Genomic DNA, 27,012 nt, shown 5'->3' on the forward strand with positions numbered 1-27,012 from the left:
CTGGAGTCCCAGGATCAAGTCCCGTGTCGGGCTCCCGTCATGGAGCTTGCTTCTCACTCTGCCTGTGTCTCTGCTTCTCTCTCTCTCTCTCTTGCTGTCTCTGTGTCTATCATGAATAAATAAATAAAATCTTTAAAAAAAATGTATAATAGGACTAACGTAGTCTGGGAGGGAGAAGGAAGCCTTAACCTAATCAGGTGAGTAGAACTTAAGCTGAGATCTTGATTGTTAGTCTGTTTCATGCTCTGTGTTGTATGTTCTTACTGCTTGTGTCCATGAGTAGGGATATAATCTTTCTCAGAAATGTGACATCTAAGTCAGCATGGAAATCAAGGAGTGTTTTTGTGTTACACAGGTAGATAACCACTTCTGTAGGTTGATTGTGTGTGTGTGTGTGTGTGTATGTAAAATAATAACATGTCATTTGTATTACTATAGCATTGATACTGTATAGTACTGATAATTCTTCAGGCTTTTTTCTTTTCAGGCTTTTGTGAATAAAGTATTATTCCTTCTTGAAATTATTACTGATGTTGTACTACTAGAGAGCCCTGTTAATATAAAGCAAAGAACAATAGTGCACGGTCTTATTCCTCTCAGAGAATAAGACATTTAATTCATTTTATTTTGTTTAGAAATAAGAAGGATATTTGATTTTCTATGACTAGGCTTTATGTACTGACAAAGATCTTCAGGAAATGGGAATTCCCCTAGGACCAAGAAAGAAGATATTAAACCACTTTAGGACCAGAAAAAATTTAATGGTATGTGCTTAAAATAGCTTGGATTAAATGATTTTTGTCATCCTTGTATCCTTTTGCTTTGTGAGGTGTTTAGGCAGCTGACCAATTTCGTTAACTGATCTTTGGTACTGTTTAGAAATTAAACACGTTTTCTTCTTAATTGATATTCTTAAAAATCTTACTAGCTTCAGAAGTCTTGTCTCCCCTGGAGTCTTCCCACCGTTGCATTATTTTCCTTTTTTTTTTTTGTTTTTGTTTCATAACTGCTTTATTGAAATGTAATTCACATCACAAACCATAAAATTCACCGGTTTAAAGTATACAATTCAGTCATTGTTAGTATATTCAGAGTTGTGTCACAATTACCACTGTCTAATTTGAGAACATTTACATCACCCTAAAAAGAAACCCCATACACATTAGCAGTCAATCCTCGTTCCTTCCTCCTATGAGCCATTGGTCTACTTTCTGTCGTTATGGATTTTGTTCTGGACATTTCATATAAATGGAATCATACAATATATGACTTTTTGTGACTGGCTTCTTTTACTTTAGAATAATAAATTGGAGGTTTGGCTATGTTGTAATAATACTTGTACATTCAGTTTTTTCAGCCCCTGAATTCCTTTCCATATCTTAGTAGTTATTTTTCAACTTTGTAGCAGGTTGCTTAGTTCTAATTTAAGGCTCAGTTTTTGTTTGGCCTGGTATCTGTATCATTTTCCATACCCATATAGACATTCTACTTCTTAAAAGGGCATTGCGCTTCATTGAACTCTTAGTGGCCTGTGGCATTGCTCTTCATCATACTCTGCTATTGTTTCTCTCATAATAGTTGCCTGAAGTTTCAAGTGCTGCCCAAATAGCTATTATAGCTTTCATCGTTTTAGAGCATGTAGGGATGTCAGTTTATCACTTAAGACAACTTTTGTTTTCATCAGCTTTATCTTGTTTGCTGAAGACTCTTCCTATAATTATTCACACAACTTTTTTTTTTTCTTTTTTTTTTTTCACACAACTTTTCTAAGTATACTTTCAAACCAGTAAAAACTATATAATTCTTTGGATATTTTTATAACATAGCAGCTCCACAAAATTATTTTATTCTTTAGGATATTAATAGACCAACCCTGCAGCCAGCTTCAGGCGTGACTGTATCTAACATCCCCAAAGAATCAGGTGTCTGCAGTAAAACTGATGCTACTGGGAATGGTGACTATCTACATGTTGGCATTGGGCAGGTAACAATACTAATTAATTCTCTTTAGTCATTTTATTGCCTGCCACTGGTATGGTAGGAACAGATATTACATTTGTTATCAATGAGAGATACTTTTATATCCTCTTTCCAGGTGTCTGTAAAATATCCCCGGCTCATCTACAAACCAGAAATATTCTTTGCCTTCGGATCTCCTATTGGAATGTTCCTTACTGTCCGAGGACTAAAAAGAATTGATCCCAACTATAAATTTCCGACGTGCAAAGGCTTCTTCAATATCTATCACCCTGTAAGCACTGGATAGCTCCTGTGTTCTCACCTGAGTATTAAGACTTATTAGTAAAGAACATAAAATTTTGTTTTGATGATTTGCTTTTTTCTGTGCTATTTGAGGTAATGAGACAACTTATAATAGTACTGTGAATCAGAAAGTGATGGGGCAACACAACCGTTTTTTTTGTTTGTTTGTTTGTTTGTTTTTTTTATTTATGATAGTCTCACAGAGAGAGAGAGAGAGAGAGAGAGAGAGAGAGAGGCAGAGACATAGGCAGAGGGAGAAGCAGGCTCCATGCACCGGGAGCCCGACGTGGGATTCGATCCCGGGTCTCCAGGATCGCGCCCTGGGCCAAAGGCAGGCGCCAAACCGCTGCGCCACCCAGGGATCCCTGTTTGTTTGTTTTAATGAGCTTATAATTATTCTTGGCCTAATACACAGTTCCTAAGACTGTCTTTCTTCAGCAAAGGTATCTGTAGCTACTATTTTTCCTATGTAGTTTGATCCTGTGGCCTATAGGATTGAACCGATGGTGGTCCCAGGAGTGGAATTTGAGCCAATGTTGATCCCACATCATAAAGGCAGGAAGCGGATGCACTTAGGTAAGTGTGAGTACAGAACTTGTAATTCTAGACCATCTGGTCAGTGCAAACGGACTGGACCTCATTCACTTTGTTTAATTTTTTGGACCCTAAACTGTTTTTTTTTTTTCCTAAACTGTTTATAAACCATGTGATCCTTTTTTTTTTTTTTTTTTAAGATTTTATTTATTTATTCATGAGAGACAGAGAGGCAGAGACACAGGGAGAGGGAGAAGTAGGCTCCCTGCGGGGAGCCCGATATGGGACTCAATCCCAGGACCCCAGGATTACACCCTCAGCCGAAGGCAGATGTTCAACCACTGAGCTGTCCAGGTGTCTCTGATGTTCTTCATTCGTATATGTTTCAGAATTGAGAGAGGGCTTGACCAGGATGAGTATGGACCTTAAGAACAACTTGCTAGGTTCGTTGCGGATGGCATGGAAGTCTTTCACTAGAGCTCCATACCCTGCCTTACAAGCTTCAGAAACTACAGAAGAAACTGAAGCAGAATGTGAATCAAGTCCAGAGAAACTGAGTGGTTAGTAACCCTGCGCACTGTGATTTCCTGCATCAGGTCAGATAAGAGTAACTCTATGGTGTGTCATTCTTAACTCTGCATAGGACCAGTCAGTACTATGAGTCCTACACACCTTCAGCTCTGCTAGTCTTTTCTATTATCTAATAGCTACAAATTATGGAAAAACATTATTTGTGAGGAAAGATGTCAAGAGAAGCAGAACATCTGGTAAAGAGGTTTTAAAAGACATCTCTCACTTGGGAATTGTGGGGGTTGTGTTAGGAGCCTTCTCTGTGAACCACCTTTCTTTTATAGGGGAATGTCTGCATAATTATTGGTCAGTTTTATTTTCCTGGCTGGACACAAACTAGTATACTCTCCTCTTAATTTCACAGTTAAAGTTGCATTCTTTTTGCTTTAATTTTTGACTGCCTAAAGATTTCTATCCCTACTTACATTTAGTTTATAAACCAGGGGCAAATGAATTCATTATTAGAGATCCAGGAAAGAAAAAAAATGAACAAAATCAGTGTGACTTGAGGAGAAGCTTTAAGGAGCTCAAGAGGAGGAAAGTGCAGAAAGGTTTCTGAACAGAAAGTAGCTCAGCCTACTGTAAACTTGGCAGTCTGAGAAGAAGTAAGGACAATCTTGGAGGGCTAGAAGTTTTTAGATTGTTATTATGGTTCTTCTACGCCCAGATGTTAACACAGAAGAGACCTCTGTGGCAGTTAAAGAAGAAGTCCCACCCATCAATGTGGGAATGCTAAATGGAGGCCAGCGCATTGACTATGTGCTACAAGAGAAGCCCATTGAAAGTTTTAATGAATATTTATTTGCTTTACAAAGCCATCTATGCTACTGGTGAGTGGTGTTTGTTTTTGTTTCTGTGGTGGGTTTTTTGTTTTTGATTTTTTGTTTTGTTTTGTTTTTTGGTCTAATTGTTTCACAGATACTTGATATATTTAGAAAAGGGAGAATGATAGGCTGGTGTACATTTGGGATTAGAGTGATTTCTCATTTAGATAGTTACAAAATAACACAACATGTCATTTAAAGAAATCTGATTTAAACACATTTTTAAATTTTGCAGTTGGGTAGAGCATGGACTGATGATGTCAGCTTAGTTTTAAAAATGGTGTTCTTTGGTCACTGGTGGGGGACAGGATGGGTACATAAGAATAAACTGAAACAAATACATTACTACTGCTAAAAGTATTTTAAACTCATTTGAAAGTATTTTAGTAGCTAGATCAAACTTATTCTTTTTGTTTTGTTTTAATGTTTAAATATTTTTCCAGATTTATTGAGATATAAATGACAAATTGTATAAGATGTACAACATGATTTGATACATATATAGTGAAATGATCAACACAGAACTAGTTAACACCACACATAATTACCTCGTGTGTGTGTGTGTGTGTGTGTGATGAGCACATTTAAGATTTATTCTCTTAACAACTTCCAAGTATGTGATAAAATATTATTAACTATAGTACTGTACATTAGATCCCCAGAATTTATTCAAAAGAATTAATCTTTATTAAATATAATTATCTGATGGATTGTAGAATGGATTAATAATGTTTATTGAAATTCATATATTGTAACAGAAAAGAACTTAATCACCAAAGAAATTGAAACTAAAGGAAAATAGAACTAGGAAAATAAGATGAGTAGGGGATACAGATTAAAAAATGCATGCTTTTAGGTCTTGAGAGGAATTTTTATTGAATCCTGATAAAGGGATTATTATTTGATGTGATCAGTCTCATATCTATATAATAAATACAGTAGGGGCCATGACATAATCAAAGTACAATAAAAACAATCCTGTAAGAAGCCAAAATAATCCTTTTAAGAATGATCTCTGTTGATATGGCTTGATAGAAATCTGAAAAAGGCATTTCTTTCTTTTTAAATTATGGTTTTTTATTATTTTTTAAGTTTTTATTTAACTTCCAGTTAGTTAACATACAGCGTAATATTGGTTTCTGGTGTACAGTATGGTGATTCAGCACATCCACACAACACCTGGTGCTGATCACAAGTACCCTCCATAATCCCTATCACCAATTGAACCCATCCTTCTACCCACCTCCCCTTTGGTAACCATCAGTTTGTTCTCATTATTCTTCACAATAAAAAAAGGGTCTGCTTCATTCTGCAGGGCTGGGCATGTTATATAATAGGGAGCACTTAATGGCTCAAGTGGATCAAAGTACCATTTTGATTCTGTCCCACCAGTGGAATCTCATGCATATTTGGTGACTGGACTAACTCCACAGAAGCTGTGATGTATTGAACCATTTCTGTGATATCCCCAGATCTCACTAAATAAGAAAAGACCCTACACAAGAAAAGATAACAGCCTGTCCATAAAGTCTTTTTATAGGCTCTTTCTTTGGTGTAAGATGGGAAAAGGGGCCCTTTCTGGAATATGTGGATACAGGTATTTACGTGGTCTAAATATTGCTGGATTGATAATATGTCTGTTATAATGAAAATAAGGTGTACATTAAAACCACTTCCAGATTAAGAAACTTCCATAATTTGTCTCAATTTTTCAAATAATGGAGCAAGTTCCTTTTCTAGGCTGATAATTAGTCCTGTACTGGCATTATTCCTGGCCATGTAACTCACCACCAAAGGTAAATTATTTAATTGAACCACATGGTAGGTGTTATAGTAACAGATGATACTTTTATTTTTTGAAAGTCCAAGTTTGCTCCCTTGGTTTGTTGCAAGGGCAAAAGTAGATAAGAAACCTAGTCTGGGGCAGCCCGAGTTTACCTTTATATCAATGGAATCATATATACTCTCGTTTGTATGACTTCCTCCATCCTCTATGTTTTGTGTTTCAGTAGTTTCTCTGCTTTTTATTGCCAACTAATATTCTGTTGTATGAGTTTACCACAATTGTTTATCCATTTCCCTGCTGATGGACATTGGAGTTGTTTCCAGTTTTTGGCTATTACAAATAAAACTGCTGTGAACATTTGTGTATGAGACTTTGTATGGACATATTCTTAGTTTTTTTTTTTTTAAGATTTTATTGATTCATGAGAGAGAAAGAGAGGGGGGCAGAGGGAGAAGCAGGCTCCATGCAGGGAGCCTGACATGGGACTCGATCCCAGGTCTCCAGGATCACACCCTGGGCTGAAGGTGATGCTAAACCACTGGGCATGCCCAGTATTCTTAGTTTTTTATGGGTAAATACCTACGAGTGGAATAATGGCTAGGCTTAGTATGGTAAAAGTATTTTTAAAAGAAACCTCCAAGCTATTTTCCTGCCAGCATCTTCTGTTCCCATCAGCAGTGTTTGAGAGTTTCAGTTGCTCCATATCCTCAAATTCACTTGGTATGTTTGTGGTTTGTATCTTAGTCTTTTTTTTTTTAATTAATTAATTTGTATGTATGTATGTATTTATTTATTTAATCTTAGTCTTTCTCAGAGTTGTAATAGTACCTTATTATGGTTTTAATTTGCCTTTTCCTAATGAGTAATGATGTTGAGTGTATTTTCATGTGTTTGCCATTTATTCAGCTTTTTTTTTTTAGATTTTATTTATAGAGGGCTTTGTTGTTGTTATTTTTTGTTTTAAGACTTATTTATATGAGGGGATCCCTGGATGGCTCAGCGGTTTAGTGCCTGCCTTCGGCCCAGTGGCATGGTCCAGGCATGGTCCTGGAGTCCTGGGATCGAGTTCCGCATCAGGCACCTGCATGGAGCCTGCTTCTCCCTCTACCTGTGTCTCTGCCTCTCTCTCTCTGTGTCTCTCATGAATAAATAAATAAACCCTTTTTTAAAAAAAGACTTATTTATTTGAGAGAGAGAGCAGGGGTGGGGCAGAGAGGAAGAGAATCTCAAGCAGACTACCTACTGAGCCTGACATTGGGTTCAATCTTACGACCATGAGCTGATCTGAGCCAAAACTGACAGTCAGTTAACTGACTTGAGCCACCCAGGCACCCCTGTATGTTTAAGATTTTATTTATTTATTCAACTTATTTAGAGTGCATGTAAGCAGGGGGAGGGGCTGAGGGAGAGAAACAGAATCTCAGGTAGACTCTTTGAGCTCAGAGCCCAATGTGGAGCTCAATCTCATGATCCTGAGATCAAGACCTGAGCCAAAACCAAGAGTGGGACACTTAACTGACTGAGCCACCCACGTACCTTGGCATCATATATCTTTGGTGAACTGTCTATTCACATCTTTTGCCCATTAAAAAAGATTATTAAGTTGCAGGAGTTCTATGTCATAGTTACAAGTCCTTTTCAGATACGTGCTTTTTTCCTCAGAATGGGGTGTTTTGTTTTTTTTTTTTTTCATTTTTCCAGCCCAGTATTTTGATGTCCAAAAGTTTTTTATTCTGATGTCCAATCTATTGATATTTGTGCCTTTTAAGATATTTAAGATATCTTTGCCAAATCCAAAGCCATTAAAAAATTACCTGTGTTCTAGAAGTTGTATCATTTTTTTTTACCTTTTGTATTAAGGTCTGTGATCCATTTTGGCTACTTTTAAAAATATGATGTGAGATAAGGATTGAAGTTAATTGGTTTGCATGTAGCTGTCCAGTGGTTGTAGCAACATTTGTTGAAAAGTTTATTCAGGGAGCGCCTAGGTGGTTCAGTTGGTTAAGCATCTGCCTTTGGCTCAGGTCATGATCCTGGGAGATAGAGACTGCATTGGGCTCCTTGCTCAGCAGGGAGCCTACTGTTCCCCCTGCTTGTGTTCTCTCTGTCAAATAAATAAACAAAATCTAAAAAAGAAAAAAAAAAAAAAGTATTCAGACAGAAACCACTGAATTGTCTTGGCTCTATTTTGTTCCATTGATCAATTTGTCTGTCTTTATGCCAGTAAAACAGTCTTGATTACTGTAGCTTCAGAATAAGTCTTGAAATCAAGTACTGTAAGTCATCCAACTTTTTTCTTTAAAGTTATTTTAGCTATTGTAGGTTCTTTGCATTTCCACGTGTTTTAGATTGAGCTTGTTAATGTCAGCCAAAAAGCTTTTTATGAGATTTTCATTGTGATTGCAAATGTTTTATCTACAGATCAATTTGGAGAGAATTGACATCTGAATAATACCGAGTCTTCTGATCCACAAACACAGTATCTCTCAGTGTATTTTGGTCTTTAATTTCCCTCAGCAGTGTTTTGTAGTTTTCAAAGTATGTTTAGCATACTGTATTTTTTTTTACACTGTAGTTTTTAAATTTTATTACTCATATGCTCCTCTTTCTCTTCAGAACAGATAGATCTTTTGCCTTTTTTTTAAAAATTTTTTTTTAAAATTTATTTATGATAGTCACAGAGAGAGAGAGAGAGAGAGGCAGAGACACAGGCAGAGGGAGAAGCAGGCTCCATGCACCGGGAGGTCAACGTGGGATTCGATCCCGGGTCTCCAGGATCGCGCCCTGGGCCAAAGGCAGGCGCCAAACCGCTGCACCACCCAGGGATCCCGATCTTTTGCCTTTTAAAAATTTACATTCCTCCTGTTATGAATAAGATTGAGCATTTTGACATACATTTCAGGAGCATTTTTATTTCCTTTTTTAGGAGTTATTTCTATTCTTTATTCTCTTTTATTTATTTATTTTTTTAAAGATTTTATTTATTTATTCATGAGAGACACACACAGAGAGAGAGGCAGAGACACAGGCAGAGGGAGAAGCAGGCTCCATGCAGGGAGCCCGACGTGGGACTTGATCCTGGGTCTCCAGGATCAGGCCCTGGGCTGAAGGCAGCGCTAAACCACTGAGCCACCAGGGCTGCCCTATTCTCTTTTATATTGAAATATTTGTCTTTGTTGTTTTAGTTGATTAGTCTGTGATGAGTTGCAAATTACTTTTCCCCAGTTTGTCTTTGGCATTGCAAACATTGGTTTTGCTAAGTAGAGAAGATTGATTTTTATGTGGTCATATTTGATGATTTTTCCTTTCTGGTTTCTGGAATATCTGGTTTCTTAGATCTTCCTTATCCTCTGAAGAATTCCTTACTGTAGTTTATTTTGATATTTTATGGTTTCATTTTTACATGTGGATGTTTGATTCATTTTGGATTTATTCTCATAATAGTTATAGATTGATTCAGGTCATTTTTCAGATGGCTATCCATTTGTCACAATACTGCTAGTTTGTCTCACTTTTTTTTTTTTTTTTTTGGTCTCACTTTATTAAATTCCTATATAGATTTAGGACTGTTTCTGAACTTCTTTTCTTTTGATCTACTCATTTATGCACCAGGATCATACCATTTTAATATTTAGTTTAGCTAATGCCCCCTCACTGGCATAGGAGGAATTTCTTAACCTGTGTATAGGGTTTCTGGGGGATAGAAAAAGTATATGAATCCAATGAAATTTTATCTATAATTTTGGGTATATATGTATATGTGATCTTTTTAGGGGAGAAATCCATTGGTTTCATTAGATTCTCAAGTAGATACATGATTCAAAGTAGATACATGATTCAAAAAATGTTGAACCATGAAACTAGAGAAATATTTGAGCTATACATCCTTAAGGCAGTCCTTCATGATGTTATTTTTTTATAATCAGGTGTCTTTATGAACTGGATGTAAGTAATTGCCTAAGCACACACAGAATAATATCTGGAAGATGCACGAGAAGTTGATAACCACTAGTTCCCATCCTCTGACAATCAATGTTAAGAAACAGAGGTAGAAAGGAAACTTCATTATTATACCCTTTTGTATCTTAAATTTTGAATCTTAAGATTGTATTCTCTTTTTAAAAAGATAAATAACATTAAAAAAATTTAAGGTGACCAATTAGATGGCTTTCTGTGTTCTGAGAATGAACTCTGTGGAAAGGTTCTTGGTTGGTCATTTATTACTAGTCTTTTTGTATTACCAGATGTAATGCTAGACTTTTTTTTTTTTTTTAATTGTAGTTGACATACAATATTAGTTTCAGGTGAATCACTGCATCGTGAATTGATAATTCTTTTTTTGTGAATTGATAGTTCTGTATATTACTCAGTGCTCACCATGATAAGTGTAGCCATCATACATTATTACAGTATTTTTTTTAAAGATTTAATTTATTTATTCATGAGAGACACAGAGCGAGAGAGGGAGGGAGAGGCAGAGGGAGAGGGAGAGGGAGACTCCATGCAGGGAGTCTGATGTGGGACTCGATCCCAGGTCTCCAGGATCACAACCTGGGCTGAAGGCAGCGCTAATCCGCTGAGCCACCCAGGCTGCCCTTATTACAGTATTATCGACTATATTCCCTGTGCTGTACTTTTATCTCCATGACTTACTTACTTTATAACTGGAAGTTTGTATCTCTTAATCCCCTTCACCTATTTCACCCATCCTCCCACCTATCTGCCTTCTGGCAACCATGTTTGTTCTCCGTATATATGAGACGCTGGTTTTATTAATTTTTTAAAATTAATTTTTTAAAAAGATTTTATTTATTTGTTCATGAGAGAAATAGAGAGAGGCAAAGACATAGGCAAAGGGAGAAGCAGGCTCCCTGTGGGGAGCCAGATGTGGGACTCGATCCCAGGACCCTGGGATCATGCCCTGAGCTGAAGGCAGTCAACCATTCAGCTACCCAGGTGTCCCTGTTCATTTGGTTTTTAGATTCCACATATAAGTGAAATCCTATGGTATTTGTCTCTTATATCACTTAATATCCTCTAGGTCCATCCATGTTATTGCAAATGGCAAGATTTCATTATTCTTTATGGCTGAGTAATATTCCACCATAAAATGAACGTTTGTACAAAATGAACTTGTACAGTGGTTTTGTAGATTACATGAGATAATATATGTAAAACATCCAGTATAACTGTTAGGTTCTTCTTTTTACAACTTAAGTTTTTCTCTTTACAGGGAGTCTGAAGATACAGTATTGTTGGTCCTCAAAGAAATCTACCAAACCCAGGGCATCTTCCTTGATCAGCCTTTACAATAAAAATGAACCATGTATGGCTGCTTAATGTAAGTTTTTAAATGTCATGTATGTAGCATAGTTCCTATATTAACATGTTATGAGGAACAGGGTAGCCTTGAACTCTTTATAAATGTGCTTTTCTGTTACCTGTCACCAAGATCTAGGTTATGATTCACTTTTAGAGGGACTCTGGTTAAAATTTCTGAGGAAAAAGTGCAATAGCTCACTTAGAGAAAGTTAATGTCCATGTGTTTTTGCAAGTGACTTGGTCCCGTAACACCTGTTATTTTTTAGGATCTAAACTCAGAATCTAAATAGTTCTGATCATCTAAGAGTTACCATGGCAACAGTCCATCCTGAGATAAAGTTACTCTGCCTTTTAGATGTGTAACTAGAAAGTTCATGCATTGGACTCCGGTGTTCTGTTTGCTTCCAGTTCTGACTGCCTCATGACCTCTGTTCCACTCTTCCCTAGACGGACACTGCAGGATCCTCCCCCAGAAAAGCCACCTGCTTGTTGCTGCAGTTTCCCTCTCCTCAGCTGCGTCATTTCCTGCATGTTGCCTGCCACTTACTTACTACTGGGATCTTTGGAGGACTTGTTATCTTGGAAGTGAGTGGAAGAACAAAGGGAAGACCACTGGCTTCATAGAAGCATTTGCCACTCTTCATAGCAGGGGTTATTTGCAGCTCTAATACTTGGATGATAGATGCCACCCTTCATTGCTTATTATTTGAGATAGTATAAAGTCTGTTTTGAGTTTATTTTGGTTTGAGTAGAAATTTTTTCTAGGAAATTATTGTTTCTCTTTAGAAAATGTTCTAGTTTGGAAGCAGGCTCTGGAGATTAAATCTTAGTATATGTGCTGCTGAAGCGAGCACGGCTCCGGTGATTCAGAAGGCATTTTGGGTACACTCATCTCTCATTGGTATTCTCTGTATTTGAAGGCTAAGTAGTTAAAGGAAAAGACTTCTAGGCAACTTCTTTTGAGCCGGCATTTCTTTCCTACAAGTACTGTGTGAAGGACTAAAATGTAGCTTACAGAGTATTGTTTACTCTCTATAGCTGACTGACCTTTGATTGCAAGGAATCACTGATGCTGTTTATTGTTTTCACAGCTGTTTGAGCTGCTCTCAGAGTCTGCAGCAGATAGTTTAGTTCCCATTAGGTGCATTTTATAAAGCAAAGATGTTATATATCCTAGACCTGTCCTTTTATACCATATTTCAAATGGGGAGACTCTGAAATCTTAGTTATTTGATAGTAACTTCTCTTTTTGAGGGCAAAGTTATAAAGGCTGGCAAACCTGAAATCACGCAGCCTTAACAGGCTCTCTGGTTATGAATAAAATCTCTCAGTAGTACATTTAAGGTGAACTAGAATTTGTGCGAGTCAACCATTGTATCCACTTGGGTGAGGGCAGTGTTGTGTGTCCTCTTTGAAAACCCTTTATAAACACCATTGCTTGCTTAGGTACCCATGATCCAGGAGCTTATTTAAAAGCCTCATGGCACAGGCATTGTTGGCTGGGCAGGAGGCTTTGGCTAAGGGAAATGTTTCTTATTCTGAAAGAAAAACTTATGCCTGTAGGAGTCAAGGAACAGCCTGTGCAGAGTATACATCAGAACATTCAAAGTGAAGTGTACCTTGAATAGTGACCAATTTTTTTTTTTTCCCGAGGGCATCTGCTCACCACAGGGCTATATTTCCTATCTCATTGGTTATTTGTCATTGTTTTTGCACTTTTCTTTGTGATAGTCCTTTACCCTCCTCTCCAACTTCCATAGGCCTCTCTGTTTTATAGCGTGGTACAGGCAGGTAAGCTGCGTTTCTTTATAAACAATGTTTTTTTGTAAATATATCATGGTGTCTAGTGTATTGGTATATAACATTCACTTAAGCCATCCCTTCAACAGCAGTGGTCTCCATCCCTTTAATCACCGTCACCTTGGAGATGACAGAGGTGAGGCTGGGTGCAAGATCCGTGGCTGGCCTTTACTTGTCCATCTGCTTATAGACTAATGCTGAGCCACTAAGAAGTGTCAGGTATATGGAATACTTTTCTTTACCATATGAACTGAATTTGAAGTAAGGATTACTGAGAATTAAGTAGTGTTCAATTATATTTTAAAGGGGAAGCTTTTGTCAACTTGTCAATTTACATTTATTCTTCATATTAGCAGAATAGATAGTATTTAAGAGTAAACCAAAGGAAAAGCAAGAATGAGTCCCTGTAACCAAAGATGAACAGCTCAACAGCATAACTGTGGATAGCTAGATAAACCACTGTGTTGGTACTAAGAAATGTTTTTTGGTGAGGGGCAGGCAACTGTAAAAGAGCTTTTATCTTGTCTCTCTACCTGTGGTATCATCATGGTTGTATATTACACAGAATAATAAGCTTGATTTAAATTCTTTATTTAGTTGTATATTGTTTGCACTACTTCAGTTGTATTACATGCAATCTCTTGACCAAGCCTAATTTTAAACTCAATAGAGTATCATTTTATACATATTTCCTGCTACGGAATTTGTATTGCTTATCTCAACAAGAGATTGTCTGCATGGAAAGGTTAATAGCACTGATTAGCTTTCTAATATTTTGCACTTTTTGAAATGTTTGTTTTTTACATGATTATATTTAAAAGTTTATGAAATACTGAAATAAAACCTTATTGACCAGTTGCCTTTTACCTGATTGGATCCATTATACTGAAAATTAATACCATAACCATTTTTTTTCTCCCTTATATTATTAAAGCAAATTTAAAAATACAAGTTTGGGGCAAAAGACCTAATATTTAAGTTCTTTTCCCTTGACTGGTGTTTTCATTATCACAGGCAGATATAGTTCAGAATTTAAGGCATGGCAGTTACAAGTCAATACTGAGACTGTTCTTCGGTATTTACAGATATCAGTCTCTGCTCTGGCTGTTCTATCACTTATGTCGGATGGTCAGATGGGAAATCCAGTGTTTTACTTTGGAAATGTTCCAGCTCTCGCATGGTACTTTACATACCAAAAACACCCACATTCACCATTTTCTTTGTCACATTTTCTTTGTCACATTTTCTGAAGGAAAAAGATACACTGAAAATATAGAAAGAAGCATGTAAGACAAGGTCATATTTAAAGCATAATCACAAAGAGAAGGGCAGTTGTAGGTCCTATAGCATCGGTTCTGATAACGTCCTGTAATTGTCCCTTATATCCCATTAGGAAGAAGGGACAGGAAAAGTTCATTTGTCTTCCGGGTAGTGACATCTATAATGCCAATTCTCAGAGTTGATGCATTTGGGCAGATCTTCAGTCCTGCATGGAGGGAAAGAAGCTTGTGAACACAGGTCAGGAGTGTGGTTTCAATACTAGCAACTGGTGTTTGTTTTACCATTTAAAGAAATTTAAAAAAATAAAAAAATAAATTATTTAGTAATTCAATAAATAATCTATGCCCACAGTATTCAAAATGGACAGCAATATAAGATACATGTGTAAAGTGGTAAAAAAAAAAAAAAAAAAAAAAAAAAAGCCAGAACTGGACATTTTCCTATTTAAGTTTTCATGGAATTATCACCAGAGAAAGTAAACAGAGCCAAAATAATTGAGTTGGTCATGTCCTGGGTTTTAAGATTTTGAACTATGGAAAATGGAAATTTAACTCTAGGTCCTAGGATATGTAAAGGCTTCTTTGTGAACAAAGACCCTTCCAAGAATGGCATTTAAGTGTAAAACACTGTAGATATTAGAATACCAATCCAATGGACTCTACAGAAGATCTTTTTATCAGAATGTGAGGCAGAGAGTCATGAAAAAGAACCTTGAACCTTGACTCATGATAAATGCATGTGAGCAAAACTGCATTAATATATGGAGACAGATGAAGTGCTTATGTCCTTGCTTGTATCTCTTCAGAGTAAAAAGGTCAGACATTCTTCTTGGGCAGTTAAGAGGGGCTGATTCACGTAATCTCAATTGAGGTAGTACCAATTTCTAAATACTAAAATGATGCGGATCAGCAGGCTTCTGTATAGTGGGAAGTACAAGTGTGTCCTGAAATGGTTTATGGCATTCTGCATCCGTCAGAGGAGGATAATATTGCCTGTAGCAGACGTAGGCAAATGTCAGGCCAATCATGGATCCGACTAGTACATCTAAAAGAGAGGAGATAAAGTCTTCACTTAATCATATTAGACTCTTAAATCATGTTAAAATACCACACACTACTGGCATTCTGATACTTGGTAGGATTCTAGATCACTGCAATAAAGCAAGTATTCTCAATAAAGCAAGTCAGATCAATTTTTTTGTTGCCCAGTGCATATAAAAGTTATGCTAACACTATCTTGTGTCTGTTAAGTGCAACAGCACTGTCTAAAAAAAAAAAAGTATATACTTTATTGCTAAAAAATGCTATCACCTGAGCTTTCAGCAAGTCCTAATCACAAGTCACCGTAACAAATATAATGAAGAAGTTTGAAACATTGCAAGAGTTACCAAAATGTGATGCACAAACACAAGGTGAGCTAATGCTATTGGAAATACAGTGCCAGCCTGCTCAGTACAGGTTTGCCACAACCTTCCATTGGTGAGAGAGACAGCTCTCTGTTCAGTGCAGGATGATGGGGGACATCTGTATTGAGAACCTGGGCGTCCAGGTTACTCTACTTGTTTGGGTGCAGAAAACCTCAATTTCAGTGTTTTTTTTTAGGCTTTCTCTTATTTATTTATTTATGAATGATAGGCACACAGTGAGAGAGAGAGGGGGGCAGAGACAGGCAGAGGGAGAAGCAGGCTCCATGCACCGGCAGCCCGACGTGGGATTTGATCCCGGGTCTCCAGGATTGCGCCCTGGGCCAAAGGCAGGCGCTAAACCACTGCGCCACCCAGGGATTCCTTTTTAGGCTTTCTCAATTTTATCATATAGTTAACAGGATTATCATCAGGTTCTTTCCTTCCTAAACACCAAGTTAAAACACATCTTTAGTTAAATAACTATAATAAGCCTTTTTCCAAGTTTACGCAAGATTGAATTTTTTTTTAAACGATTTTATTTATTTGAGAGAGAGATCGTGAGCAGGGGGAAGAGGGAGCGGTGAATACCCTGCCGAGCAAGGAGCCCTACATGAGGCTCGATCCCAGGTACTTGGGATCATGACCTGAGCCAACGGCAGATGCTAAACCGACAGAGCCACCCAGGCACCGAGACTGAATTTTTAAAAATTCAACTAGCCAACATATAGTACATCATTAGTTTCAGATTTAGAGTTCAGTTTTTCATCAGTTGCATGTATAACACCCAGTGCTCATCACATCACGTGTCCCCCTTAATGCCCATCACCAAGTTACCCCATCCCCACCCACCTCCCACTAGGCTGAATTTTTAAAAACCTCAGAATAATAAAGTTTCATTTAATGCCATATTAACCCCTTTTTCACATTTTAAGAGTTCTAGAGGAAGCAATAAACTCTTAAGGAGTTGCCCGCCCCTCTTTGCAAAAAATTAGCTTATTCTTTAAAACAGGGCTCCTAGGGACTTCTGGGCCAATACTGTCAGCTTTTTTTGAATTATAGGTTTTCCATAAAGATACTGTTATTTGAATGTTTTACTATATATCATTCAACTTAAAATTTCTTTGGTTTATAATTTTATGATTTCTTGAATTTCACTTTAGTTTCTAACAAAAATCTCATGAAGTGAACTTGATTTTTTTATGGACTTGATTTTTATTTTAAGACAGTAAGTAAACTGACCTCTGAGGTTTGTTGTAAAAAATTTCTGAGAGAAAAAACCTTAAGGAGTTAATTCTGAACTTACACTGCTTCAGGATAATGGAAAAATTGGGACATTTCTCCTTAGGGATTTAAAAGGAAACTGTGTTTTCTCATCTTCCACATAGCTATACATACTCTTGGTTCAGAAACCCAGACCATCCCATACTCATTTGTTTAATCATTTAACAGATACAGTCCACGTCTCCTCTGTGCCGAACGCTAGGGATGAGATGGCAGGAGACACATGCAGACTTCCATGGCAGGAATACCTTGCTTACCTTGCCAGTGATGCTTATAGTCACAGGTGCGGGACAGCGCAATCACAGATGCAAGGAGGAGAGGCAACAGAACAGCACAGAGCCTCCAAGACTTGCCACGGCCTTGTGGGGTAAAGCAATGTAACTTGCCAGCCAGGTAGAAGGAAGCGAAGGCCAGACCAGCAAATGCAACTAGAAGAGGGAAAATCTATAAGTATCTATCTTATAAAGGAACCTCCCTCATTCATCCGCAGATAAGTGGCTGGGGGCACGAATATGTTTTTTTTTTTTAAAGATTCTTTAAAAATTTTTTATTTATTCATGATAGAGAGAGAGAGAGAGGCAGAGACACAGGCAGGGGGTGAATGAAGCAGGCTCCATGCAGGGAGCCTGATGTGGGACTCGATCCCGGGACTCCAGGATCGCGCCCTGGGCCAAAGGCAAGCGCTAAACCGCTGAGCCACCCAGGGATCCCCATGAACATGTTTTATCCTCTTTTGGTAATGCTTCTGGTGTAGATCATCAATGAGGGAGGGGGAAACAAAAGGAAAAATGGACTTCACTGTGTGTCCCAAAGTTAATATTTACCCTGGGAATAGTGTTTGGATACTAGCAATAGGACTTTGGGCAGGTAACTTCTTCTTGATGCCTTGGCTTCCTCATGTATAAATGGGAATCATAAAACTAATAGTATCCACCTCTTTGGGCTATTATGGTATCAAATGAGAAGAATCAAAAATGCTTTTCAAAGCACCTTCAATAAAGTTTAGTTCATATTTTTCTAACTAATTCCAGATTACAGGATCTAGGCAAATGATACAAGAATCATAAAATGTTCAAATCTCATGAAAGCAAACTCCTTCCTCTGTCCTTGAATATCTACCCTAATATTTGAGGCGCAGGCTTGTAAAATCTTGGGGTTATTAAAGAAGGGGGGATTGTTTCTAGATACAAGGATAAGAGTAGTGAGATGTCCCCATTCTCATAAGCGTCCTGGGTTAAATTCAGTGATCCCAAAAAAGCAGAGATGCTGAGTGCATGTGGCGTTCATACAGGAGGAATGTCCACTGGGGAAGCTCTTGCGCCCCTCGTTCACCACGTCCTTCTCCCCGGTGCACGTCAAGTCAGAATGGGCTTGCCCATCAGGGAAGCAGCGGTAGAAGAAGTCTGGGCGTGGCCTGAAAAAAAACCCAACATGGTCTCCACACAGATCACTTTAAAACTCCGGAAATTAGTTTCTGGTTGTCTCAGACACCGTAAACCTGTTCACGGTTGGTCAAACAGCGTCGCAGGCAAAATAATGAAACCGGATTGGATAGGCACGGTGGGAAGGGCGGCGTTGCCAGGGCCCACGCTGAAACGGAGGGGGGCGGTGCAGCACAGAGTACTTCCAAGGGCACAGAGCAAGTCACGCTGCAGCCCCGGGGTGTTGGGGGCGGGGGGTGCTGCTGTGCTGGTCCGGGAGCAGGGAGGAATGCCGCTCGGGGCGGGGCCGCAGAGAGCCCGGCGTCACCCGGCACCCGCAGGCCAGCCACAGGGGAGGGAGGCAACGGGAAGCAAGCGAGAGGAGCAAGGTTAGACTGCAGGAGGGGAGCGGAGGAAGGGGCGCGATGCGGGCCATTAGCCGCCGGCAGACGGACCTGAGGGCCGAGGCGGGCACTGGTCACTTACCTGCCCACGATCAGTTTTACTGTGTTGGTAAAGACCCCGCTCAGGGCCAGGGCGAGGCTGGCAGCTGGAAAGCAAAGAAACGTGCTGAGGGTGGTTTCAGCCTATGGGGACTTGCGCTCGCCGCCTTAAGAGAGCGGCTTGGACTTTCCCAGACAGGGATGGGCAGGCCCCCCGCGCGCTGGAGCACCGGGAACTTCGGTCCAGAGTATCCAGTGCCTGTAGACACACCTGTGTGAACTCTGGTCCCAGGGCAGGCTTCTCTCTCGTGGGGACAGCGTGGGGACAGCGTGGGGACAGGGAAGAGAGGAGGACCCGAGGGACACAACTCAGCGGCCTCCGCGCGGTCGCACGCCCGTGGCCGGGCCCACCCGAGGAACACAAGCCCGGAGAGGGCCGCTTACCCAGGCAGGCCTGCCTGCTGTCTGTGGGGCCTGCCTTCCTGAGACATCTGGCCAGGAGGATCAGAGACAGCGGGGAGAGAAATGCAATGACCTGAACCGGAAAAGGGCAGAGGTTAACAGAGCCAAACCAACCCCCGCAATAAAGCCGCGGGGTTCGCGGTTACAGCAGCTCCCACAGGGCAGCAGCGGGGACGGGACCGCAGGAGGCTCGCGGCAGACCTAAGGACGCCCCCGACCCCCCGACCCCCGGTGCCTACGAGCGGCGGCGGCGTCTGCGCGTGAACTGGGCGCACTGGGCACGGCAGCGCCACCGGCCAGGATGTTCTAAGTGACCGGGCACCTCAGGCCACCCTGCGGGGCGGAGCTCACGAAACGGGTCTCTGGAGCCAAAATGGACATCTTGCTCTAAATTTGGACCTTAAAGCGCTGAGCACACCGTCCGAGGGAGCAGTCGGAACCCCCGCGGGCGTTCTCGAGCCGCAAGCTCAGCACTAGGGATCAAGGGGCCGAGGAAGGCTCGCTCTCCACGCACAAACAGGGGCTTGGTGGGGAAATACTCCGCTTCCACAAACGGATTCCGGTAAAGCCACATCTCCTCCGGCTGGATCCGCCTCTGGAAAGGCGGGAGGAGCTCCGTTACCCTGGAGGGGAGACACGTGCAGGGCGCGTCGGCTTGCTTCCTGGGCCCGCGGCGGCTCGGGGGGCTCCCCCGCTGGCCCCAGGCCTCGGCCGGGCTGCGGCGGCGCCCCGGGACCCGGGCCCGAGCGAGGGGCGCTTACAGGAAGGCCGCGAACAGGGCGAGCCGCACGCCCAGCTCGGCGCCGAGGGCCGCCGCCACCTTCCCCATCCTGCCGCTCGCTGCGGACGGACCGACGGACGCTGCGCTGACGTGGCAGCCGCGGAGCCGCGGCGGGACCCGAGGCGGTCCCCGGGAGGGCCGAGCCGGGGGGCCGGGCCTCTGCTCTGAGCGCCGGCTGGCGGCCGCCGCGGGAACTGCACCGGAGGAAGGCGGGGCCGCCGCCGCCGCCCCTGCCCCGCCGCCGCCCCCGCCCCCGCCCCCGCCCCCGCCCCGTCCGGAGCACCCAGACGGCGAGCCGCCTCCCGCGGTCCAGCCCGGCAGCAGCGCACGTGGAGCCTGACGGAAGAACGAGATGCAGGTGACCCGCGTCCCTCCTCGCCGCCCGTCGCCCCGTCGCCCCTTCTCCGAGGCCCGCCCCCCCCCCCCCCCGCCCGGCAAACACAACCAAACCGCACGCATTGGGCACCAAGTTTACTTGCAGCCTGCAGCATTTTGAAGGACCTCTCTGTGCTGCAGGCCCCACCAGCCGGGTGTGTGTGTGTGTGTGTGTGTGCGTACGTCTGGGTCATCCAGCCCTGCAACCGACGCCCTCCCTCCCATCATGACCTCTTGTCCAGGAGTTGTGGCAAGCAACTAACTACAGGCAATGAACAAGCCCACAGTTTAATTTGGAACATACAGGACAATTTATTGAAGTCAATCTCAAGCAAAATCTGAAGTCAGTGGAATGTCATTAAGAAGCTTTCCAAATTAATCCTCACGGAAGCAAAAAACACATCTGGATTTCAAAGTATTTGTAAAATAAAAAAAGGCAGTATCTCAGTAAATATAATATACAAAAATGTATGTTCCTACCAGCACACACAGTAGTAATTACAGGCAATCCTAAATACGCTGTAACTAGTCAACAATAAAGCTATCTATATACAGGTTAACCAAGCTTTACACGTTTCACACTATGCAGTAAAACATAGGCCAATCAACAAATCCCCAAAATATCATATATCTTGAAGTCTATGTGGCAACATCAAGTCATTATACAGTAATGCCCTAGTGGAACGCCCCCCAGGGAAAATGAACACTAATCCCTTAGTGTCAAAGAGCTTCTAGTCAAGTCACAGAAACTCAAAAGAGATTGACTTTAGTGAATATTGATGCTTTGTTATTAAAGACTCAAGTCTCAAGTGATTTAGGCAAAAAAACATTTCACAGGATCTACAAAGTTTATTACAGATAAACAAAGTACAGAAATAACCAATCTACAAAGGTCATTATAGATAAAGATCACAAGAAAAAGAAAACAATCTGTAGGTATCTGTGTTTGTTGTGCAATATCACAAGTGGTTACAAATGAATTTCTTGTATCAATTCCAATTATGCACACACCCTTGTATAGAAAAAAGGATCTTCTTAGCCAGTTGTAATCATTATTTAGCATCTTGGTCATGGGAGACAATGTGATTTTCTTTTTTTAACAGAGGGTATGTGATAGCACAAATGAGATAAAGAGCAATATTAATGACAACAGAGTAAAAAAGTAAATTTTATCCAGTCGACTCCTAACCTGACAAGAATACCTCATACATACCTCGTCTCGGTGGTCTGGTGGACGCCGTGGGCCATGTGCACACGTCGAGGTCTGTGGCAGGCAGGAGAGGGGAGCACTGGCACCTGGAGGGCTTTCTTGCCAATGAGCAGATGGAGAAGGTCACGGAAGAAAACTGAGGACTGAATACACGACTTTGGCAACTGTTCATCTTTTCCCTTTCTCTTACACGTAACTGACTCTCACAGGCCACTGAAGGGCAGGTCGCACTCCCCCCACCAGCCCCCTCACACGTAGGTGCCACAAGCACCTGACCTTGTCACTTAAGCAATGGACTGACGGAGAAAAGAAAGGAAATGGTTTCTGCAACACACAGATTACACCCCGCGGTTCAAGGAGCGTAACGTTAAGTGCAAATTTTTGTTTTTTTTCCCTACACAGGCATATATATTACAGGGGAAGAGGAGGTGTGTGGGGACAGGGCTGACAAAATGACAAAGTAGAGAACGCACAAAGGAAATACTCATGAACAAGCTGCTGGCAGTTCATGCAAGTCTCCTCCTCAGATGCGTCCAGGAAATCTGAGCTACGTGCCGGGCGCTCCCTCCCGTGGGCAGAGCCCTGCCCTCAACCCAAGTGAAAGAGGACAAGAGACGAGGCTGTTTTCAAAAATGGTATACAAACAATGCTCTCTACTTCACAAACTTAAGAACTGTAAAATAAGGGGAATCTGAAGAGTTTCAAGTACTTAAAAAACCTGAATTCGATGAGGCAGAGGTCTCAGTGTTAAAGTGACTACTTCGTACCTGCGGTGAACATCCCCCTCCCTCGCCCTGTGCCAACGTCCCTGCTCCCGCTGCCCGCCCCGGGGAGAGTTGGTGGGTTTCACTATATACAAATCTCCAACTTTTCAATATTCACGCACACACGGCAAAGCCGTCTAATTTTATCTGTTCCCTGCTTGCCTGAAAATGCAAGCGAGTCCTACTCTTGGTTTACAGACGACCGGGGACCGACTGTAGGTGGCCCTAGGCTGACGGAAATCGTTCCAAACGGTCACTTTGCGTCTGCGGCAGCTCGAAGCCCAGGTGGCTGGACACATCAGCCCTGGCAGAGTCATCATACCTCCCCTGACCGAAGTGCAGGGAATGTAGGCTCCCCAAGCCCACCTGTCCACTCCTCCTGGTGGGACCTGCAGCAGCACCTCCCCTTCAAGGTCAACACTAGAGGAAGAGCTTTGCACTTAAGAATGAATGGGAGGCCCGGCCTGGCCCGAAGCCGGAGTGCCCAGAGGGTTCGTTCCGCAGGGCTGCTCCCTGCCGTCCACACTGCAGCTCTGACCCTGACGGAAGCACAGACCGTATAATGAGGCCACAACAAAACCCAACTTCATGAGGCAGGAAAGAAACCTGCCTAACAGCCTGCCGTCTCTGAGAGTCCTTTCCATGATTCTCTCAGAATTTCAAAACATGATTTATAATCATGTTTCCAAAGATTATGTGGAAATGGCAGAAGGGAGCTGGAGCCACCCCTCCCATTATTATTATTTTTAGTTTAGTTTTTACGTATGTTCCTGACTTGAACACACTGATAGCTCCAAGGTTCAGTGATTCTAAAAGCCTATTCTACACCTTAGGCCAGATCAGTTTTGAGAATTAAGGTAGAGTAAGAACTTGTTAAAAATGAAAATAAAACCCACTTCCCTCCTGACTCTAGCCTTGATTAGATATTAAAGAAGTGAATCACTTCCTCCAGCTGCTTGGGCCTTCCAGGGAGGAAGGGCGGGCCACCCCCCTAGAGCTGGCTCTGGGCAGCCCTCCTCCTTGCAGTGCCAGCCGTGGGCCAGCCCCTTCATGCACCACACATGCCTGGAAGGCTGCCCAGGATTTCCTCTGTAGTTGTTACCGATCTGATTTCTGAAGTTTTATGCTGATTATCCAAAACTTTACATTCACTTCTTCCAAAGAATTAACACGAGGCTAAAAAAAAATATGAAACAAAACACCACCATTATCCCATGCTGCTTTAAGTCATTTCATTTTTGGACAAGAATCAAAACCAACTATTTATGCTCTGACCACATACAGATTTAAAAGTTAACAAATACCAACTATGGACTATGAGAGAGTAACACGTCTTCTGGATGATTTCGTTGAAGGGCAGCCGGGCACAGGGCATATATGCTATGCACACAGAAAGCACAACTTTCCCCCTCCCTCGCTGCCTCCATAGCCTGTGACTTGAAAATACATAAACTAGGTAGGTGGTGACACCGTGGAGGTGTGAGGAGAGTTCCTGGGCTCCGGCAGGGCGAAAACCGCTGTTCGAACCATTGCAGAGCACTCAGGGACGAAGACTCCAGAGCTGTGGTTAGCTGTTTTGGTTTCTAATCTGATTTCTGAAATGGCAGAATGATCCTATCGGGTGCCCCCCAACCCCCCAAAAAAGATTAAAAAAAATCTCAGCAGAGCTGCTCTAGATACACAAACAAAATGTGACATGATGAAGAAGCTGCATAAAAATATTGAAACCTAAGATATTTTTAAGTATAGAGGATGTACCCTGGCTTACCATAGAAAAGTCATCGGATAGTAAAGATTATTCAGTCCAAAACAAGGAGATAAGATTTCATGTGGGTACGGTTTCAACAAGAGTTACATTTCAAATGTTAAAGGAAATCCTTCATGTTAGTTTTTAAAAAAGCAAACATTTATCTCATATATATATATACACACACACACATATATAAAATAAAGTCTTAGTATGATAAAACCTAGATTTTCTTAAATTATTTTTTAAAAGGCTATCAAACTATATAATTGCTCAAGAGCAAAGTCTAGTGTTTTGGTGAGCTGTGCTGCATGTTCGATTTGGTAACATGCATAGCGTTTTCCATTTTGCTCTTTCTCCTGGGATCATATTTAATCAAGATAATTCCTGGAGGCCCAGTAAGTTACCTCAGAATTAATTGCTGGAATCAGGCAAATGGCAGTTTAGGAGCTTAAGTAAAGGAACTGTAGTGTGGTGCTTTTTTGTTGTTGTTTTGTTTTATGTTTTTTTTTTTTTTTTTTTACAAGAGAAAATCCAGTACAATTGCACATTTACATTAAAAAAGGAGAGGCACAACTTTTTTTCTTCCTTTTTCTAGAGAAGAACTCTAAATTAATAAGGAAAAAGGAACACACACAACACAACGGAAGGAATGTGGCCGAGCATCTACCCTCTCTACCTTCATAAGGTTCCTCGGTACTACTTAAGGGAAAATAAATGCCACCAGGTACCAGCAATTGTAAGCAGTCAAAATTCACAGAGAAAGTTAACATCCATTCAAGCTAGCCCCAGACTTCTACTTAGTACAGTGCCACAACAAAGCCTGAAGTTACTAATTACTCATACAAGGAATACTGGAAAATACATATTCTTAAGCATTAAATGCAAGTGAATTTTGTGGGCAGACATCTTGGCACACTTGCATCTATGATATCCAAGCATCACAACCAACCATTTTTGCTAACACTGCTTCCTTGGGAACTCCCCTAAGTGCTTCCTCAGATGAAGTGTGTTTGTGTGGCTCTAATATACTCTGTAGAAGTGCTTCCCCTCCCTCCTGGGGGCAGTTTTAGTTAGTAGATAATACTAAATAGAAATTGTTTACATATGACCAAGGGATGCCCCTACCCCTTCCACCCCCCAAATGAGGAACTAAACCAAAAAGACTGACTCAGATACAACTTCAATTTGCTTGTGTCATTTTCACCAGGAAACCTGGCTGAATGGGCAGCCAGCTGGCAATGGGAATGTTTGATTAGGAGAGGGGAACAGAGACAGGACAGCCCCCGAGGTTGGACAAGGGGCTCCATTACACTGCATGGGGGATGGCAGTCGTTATGATCTAACTTTGGGTCTGGGCCTTTGTCTCCCTCTAGCTGCCTTTGTCCATGTGTCAGGGCAACAGGGATGACCATTCTAACTGCATTCACATCCACATAAACACGCTTCATCAAAAATGTTCAGTCAATGGAAAACATTTCAAACTCAGTTAGTGCACCCATTTCTGTTTTTCTCCAAAACCGAAAACCACATCATATACCTTTGTAGGTAAAATTATCACATCATAAAGCCCACCTAGGTTAAGACCACAGAGGTAAAATCCACTGAGGCATTTTGTTTTCAAGAGGCCAGATTCAGTACTCCCACAGAGCCCTTCTCTAGGATTATGAAAAACATTTGGAAGGGAAAGAGAAGTTAGCCTACCTACTGCTCAGCAAAGAGGTATATAAAGATCATCATAGCCTTTTCTAGAGGGCTTGCTCCAACTGCTACTTAAAACGCACACACACACGTACACTGAATAGACTATCTGAACTACACTTCTCCAAATTTTTAAAAAATGAAAATAAATAAAGGAATGAGGGCTACTTTTGCTTTTTACACCCAAGGAACACATCCTAGGCTTTAAATTAATCTCATTAACAAAATTTCTTTTCTCTTTGTTCTTATTTTAAAAGCGAAGACATCTCTTTTTCCAGCTGCAAAGGCATGGAAGTGTAATAAAAGGCAAGAGAAGACCAAGGGAATTTGGCCCACCATAAAAGAATCCCCAACCCAAGAAAACAGAAAAACAGATACCACCCACTGCTTCTGCTTGCACCCACTGGCTCCCCGTCGGCGCGTCAATAAGGCGGGGCGGGGGTGAAGGCTGTGCGCACTGCAGCAGCTCCTCTCCCACTAACGTGCCATCGAGTCCCTTGCTCCTTTTCCTTTTTTTTATCTCAATAAAAAGCAAAAAAAAAGAAATCACCGCCCATTTATTCTTTCAGTTCTTCTCCATGATCTTGTGATTCCAATTTGCATTTGATCTTGCTCCAGTACTCTGCAGACACAGGACATGCAGGGTCGTGCTCCGAGCAGCAGAGACGGCCTTCCAGAGCAGAGGGAACCAGGGCACCCTCCTCGTGATCTTTACAAAACGAGTGAGGGCAGAACTCACAGAAGGAGACCGCAGCACTGCTGCACTCCTCGCACTGATGCCACGGGCATTCCCACTTTCCTGGTGGGGGGGTTGGGGTAGGACAGGTAAAACAGCCCCGTTAGTGTCCGTCTTGACTACTCACGAGAAACCCAAGTTCCCACCGTCTGCTCTGATTGGAGACCGAATTTGATCAAACACCAAATTTCAGCCAAACTTACGTCTGAGCCTACTACTGAGTCTGGAGGTGCACAAGCACCCCAAACTCCACGCCATAGGGGCCCCTGCTCACCCACAAAAGCCAATGCTTACTGGCCCGCACCTA

The 27,012-nt window shown here is 41.6% G+C and overlaps 3 protein-coding genes across 17 annotated transcripts in view; 1 reads left to right on the top strand and 2 right to left on the bottom strand.

Annotated features, from left to right (window-relative positions):
* Window positions 1-13,964, top strand: part of DDHD2 (DDHD domain containing 2) — a 26,627-nt gene extending 12,663 nt beyond the window's left edge. For 3 of the 6 annotated variants that reach the window (XM_072776463.1, XM_072776459.1, XM_072776460.1), the window contains 8 exons: window positions 669-764; window positions 1,856-1,984; window positions 2,096-2,251; window positions 2,736-2,838; window positions 3,186-3,356; window positions 4,034-4,196; window positions 11,210-11,317; window positions 11,746-13,964. In XM_072776463.1, coding sequence (XP_072632564.1) covers window positions 669-764; window positions 1,856-1,984; window positions 2,096-2,251; window positions 2,736-2,838; window positions 3,186-3,356; window positions 4,034-4,196; window positions 11,210-11,291 — 900 coding nt within the window. In that variant the 3' untranslated portion in view covers window positions 11,292-11,317; window positions 11,746-13,964. Of the gene's footprint in view, window positions 1-668; window positions 765-1,855; window positions 1,985-2,095; window positions 2,252-2,735; window positions 2,839-3,185; window positions 3,357-4,033; window positions 4,197-9,902; window positions 10,025-11,209; window positions 11,318-11,745 lie in introns of those variants that run through there. The other 3 variants (XM_072776461.1, XM_072776462.1, XM_072776465.1) reach the window with 3 other exon arrangements.
* PLPP5 (phospholipid phosphatase 5) lies at window positions 13,594-20,314 on the bottom strand. Of its 4 annotated transcripts, none has more exons than XM_072776467.1 (8): window positions 20,153-20,314; window positions 19,906-20,014; window positions 19,374-19,464; window positions 18,973-19,036; window positions 18,355-18,479; window positions 17,323-17,493; window positions 15,257-15,423; window positions 13,594-14,584 (listed from the first exon to the last, which is right to left on the bottom strand). In XM_072776467.1, exons 1-7 carry the CDS (start codon window positions 20,218-20,220, stop codon window positions 15,263-15,265), a joined length of 789 nt encoding a protein of 262 aa, XP_072632568.1. In that variant the 5' UTR covers window positions 20,221-20,314; the 3' UTR covers window positions 13,594-14,584; window positions 15,257-15,262. The 4 variants fall into 4 exon arrangements, with proteins under 4 accessions (XP_072632568.1, XP_072632570.1, XP_072632569.1 ...); XM_072776469.1 differs by having other exon boundaries at window positions 13,674-14,584; window positions 19,810-20,014; window positions 20,153-20,313; XM_072776468.1 differs by having other exon boundaries at window positions 14,313-14,584; window positions 15,372-15,423.
* A 520-nt stretch (window positions 20,315-20,834) lies between these two features.
* Window positions 20,835-27,012, bottom strand: part of NSD3 (nuclear receptor binding SET domain protein 3) — a 123,803-nt gene continuing 117,625 nt past the window's right edge. For 6 of the 7 annotated variants that reach the window (XM_072776472.1, XM_072776477.1, XM_072776476.1 and 3 more), the window contains one exon: window positions 20,835-26,768. In XM_072776472.1, the coding sequence (XP_072632573.1) occupies window positions 26,527-26,768 (242 nt within the window). In that variant the 3' untranslated portion in view covers window positions 20,835-26,526. The remainder of the gene's footprint in view (window positions 26,769-27,012) is intronic. The other variant, XM_072776471.1, reaches the window with a different exon arrangement.

Source organism: Canis lupus, chromosome 15, assembly GCF_048164855.1.
Source record: "Canis lupus baileyi chromosome 15, mCanLup2.hap1, whole genome shotgun sequence".
NCBI lineage: Eukaryota > Metazoa > Chordata > Mammalia > Carnivora > Canidae > Canis > Canis lupus.

Coding starts and splice junctions, on each gene's coding strand:
- PLPP5 (XM_072776469.1), bottom strand. CDS start 20,220: ATGGGGAAGGTGGCGGCGGCCCTCGGCGCCGAGCTGGGCGTGCGGCTC. Junction 17,494..18,354: donor CCCCAGTGGACATTCCTCCT/GTATGAACGCCA, acceptor TCCCTCTTCTAG/TTGCATTTGCTGGTCTGGCC. Junction 15,424..17,322: donor CTATAAGCATCACTGGCAAG/GTAAGCAAGGTA, acceptor CCTCTCTTTTAG/ATGTACTAGTCGGATCCATG.